At 46.8% G+C, this 2,433-nt stretch overlaps 1 protein-coding gene across 1 annotated transcript in view; it reads right to left on the bottom strand.

Moving 5' to 3' along the window:
* vstm2b (V-set and transmembrane domain containing 2B) overlaps positions 1–2,129 on the bottom strand; it is a 30,350-nt gene extending 28,221 nt beyond the window's left edge. Inside the window, exons 1-2 of the mRNA XM_014021204.1 lie at positions 1,421–2,129; positions 815–1,002 (exon numbers count right to left, since the gene is read on the bottom strand). Coding sequence (XP_013876658.1) covers positions 815–1,002; positions 1,421–1,496 — 264 coding nt within the window. The 5' untranslated portion in view covers positions 1,497–2,129. The remainder of the gene's footprint in view (positions 1–814; positions 1,003–1,420) is intronic.
* Positions 2,130–2,433: the final 304 nt, after the last annotated feature.

Below are 2,433 nucleotides of genomic sequence, written 5' to 3' on the forward strand. Positions count from 1 at the left end.
CAGTGGTAGTGGTGTGGGGGGCACTTCATTATGTAAAAGAGCAAGTATTACAGTGAAGCTCTGATATTCACGGGGGTTACGTACTTGTGAATTGTGAAAAATATTGGATACGGTCCATAAATGACCTACAGCGCATTTGTGTGACATCGTAATTCGGTACGAACCGAAACAAAAACACACAAGCTAAACATGCCACATGCTAGAGAGAGAGAGAGGGAGAGAGAGAGAGAGAGAGAGAGAGAGAGAGAGAGAGAGAGAGAGAGAGAAATCCCTCTGCATTCAGCCACGGTATCCCATCATGGCAGCTTCAAGCGGTGGACCTGAGAAGAATGTAATGGCTTTTGATCGCCAACAAGTGCCTTTCCCACAGTACGAGTGACATGGCCCCCCCAGTCCTGAGGGACCAACACGCTCACTCACTTCTTGTCTTGAGTGCCAGCCGATGCAGCCGAGGTCAGACGTGCATCACGAGGCGGGTATGACAAGCTGATACACTGGATGACTTGTGGATTAGGGCCTCCATCTGACACACGCTGAAGCTTTGAATACCAGTTGTTGTTTTTTTTTCAAAATAAAAAATAAATAAATAAAACAAATTGAAGGTCACGCAGGGAGCCTGAACGAATGCAAGCTGATTGAGCATCTGCAGCTTGTTGTCAGATTTGTAAAGAAGCGCAAAAGACATGGGTGAATATTTTCCGCAGCTAGGCAACAAACTGCTTAAAAGGATGCAGATGCACAGCACAGGCAGGGAACAGGTCCCCCCCCCCTACCCACCCCCCCAGTAGGTGGGTGACGGTGGCTGCAGGCGTACCTTGGCTCTGTTGGTTGGAGCACCAATCTGCAGCTCGTGCGGCAGGTCCTTCGGGTCGTCCTCCTTCAGGTACCACCACTGTATTTCCAAAGACATGGGTGCTGAGCTCACAGCCTTGAAGGCGCAGGGCATCTCCACGTCCTCTCCTTCCCCCACACTCACATCTTTAGGGACTTCGGTGAACGCAGCTTTGGTTCGGCCGCGTGGAGAGGAAATACAGCGACAGACAGACAAAACAGGGGCAAATGAATTAGTTGGAAGTGAGGAAATGAAGCTCTTTACTTTGCAGAAACTTGGGAATGCACTCTGTTATGGTTGTCTATTTAAATATCATCTTCACACACTAATATCACATTTTGTATCATCTAATCCAAAGAAATTCTCTCTTAACCTCATGCAGTGTAATCTCAAAAAAACACCTTTTTTTTTTTTGTAATTTAACCCTTTTCCCTCTGACTTTAAGGGACAATCTTTGGAGTAAAATGTGCAGCCTTAGATTAGATTCAGCAATTAGCAGGGGATGTTTAATCCATCTCATGGGTGATGCAAGGCTGTTTGCACTGCTGCTCTTTCAAGAAAAGCCCCAGTCTGAACCAGTTCACTTACCATTTGCACATCTCACGAAGGGCGAATTGAGAATGAAGTAATAGAGGAGGCTATAATAGAGTCCTGTTTTTCCCATGTCACAGTAAGGGTCGTCACACTCAGCGCAGACATGAAAAGGTCATGTTTTGCTTTTGTTGAACCCGTTTTGCTTAAATAACTCCAAAAGTGAGCGGAGATGGAGGAGGAAGAGGGGGAAAAGAGAGGAGACGAATCAGGCGCAGCAGCAACATGTAGATAGTCCCCGACGGTCCGGAGCTCGAGCCCACATCATATCAGCCTGGATACAAAAAAAAAAAAAAAAAAAAAAAAAAGAGAGAGAACTCCAAACAGTCCTGCCAGGAGGTGAATTTATTCTTCTTTTTTGTTGTTGTTTGTTTTGATTTTAATCCCTCACGAGCCTCGTCTGAAACAGCAAAGCGAACTTCGTGGTCAGCGGAAAGGACCCGCTCTCCATCATCACCCAGTTTTCCCAGCGAAAGCTCTCCCGGGCTCCGCTCCAACAACAACACCCATCACATAAACCGGTTCTGTGCGCGCGCGCGTGAGCGTGTCAGTGAGTATATATATGTGTGTGTAAAAGAGAGAAAAAAAATGCTGGGACTGCAGCAGTCAGAAAGGAAATCGAGGAGGATAACTTATCCCTGTTGATAATCTCAGTGTCGCTCCGCTGCTGCTGCTGCTGCTGCTGCTGCTGCCGAACGTCGCGAGCGCATCCCCGAGATGCGCTGGTGCCCAGGCAGACCCCCTCCCACTCACCACCCACCTCCGCGTCCCCCAGTAGGTCTCCACTGCGCACTGTCTTCAGCTCGCTGACCTCTAAATTAAAAATAAATAAATAAAAGCTCAATCCTTCCTCATCTCGTTGCGGATTAAGTGGATAATCTGGAATATTTTGGACTCCCACAATTCGTTTCAGTGTTAAAATGCTGCAACAACGGGATGTTTTGTGAATTCCCATATGAATGAATGAGACATATATGTTTGTGTTTAATCAATTTGGCACTGGTTTATTT

Source organism: Austrofundulus limnaeus, unplaced genomic scaffold (assembly GCF_001266775.1).
Source record: "Austrofundulus limnaeus strain Quisiro unplaced genomic scaffold, Austrofundulus_limnaeus-1.0 Scaffold281, whole genome shotgun sequence".
Taxonomy (NCBI): Eukaryota; Metazoa; Chordata; class Actinopteri; order Cyprinodontiformes; family Rivulidae; genus Austrofundulus; species Austrofundulus limnaeus.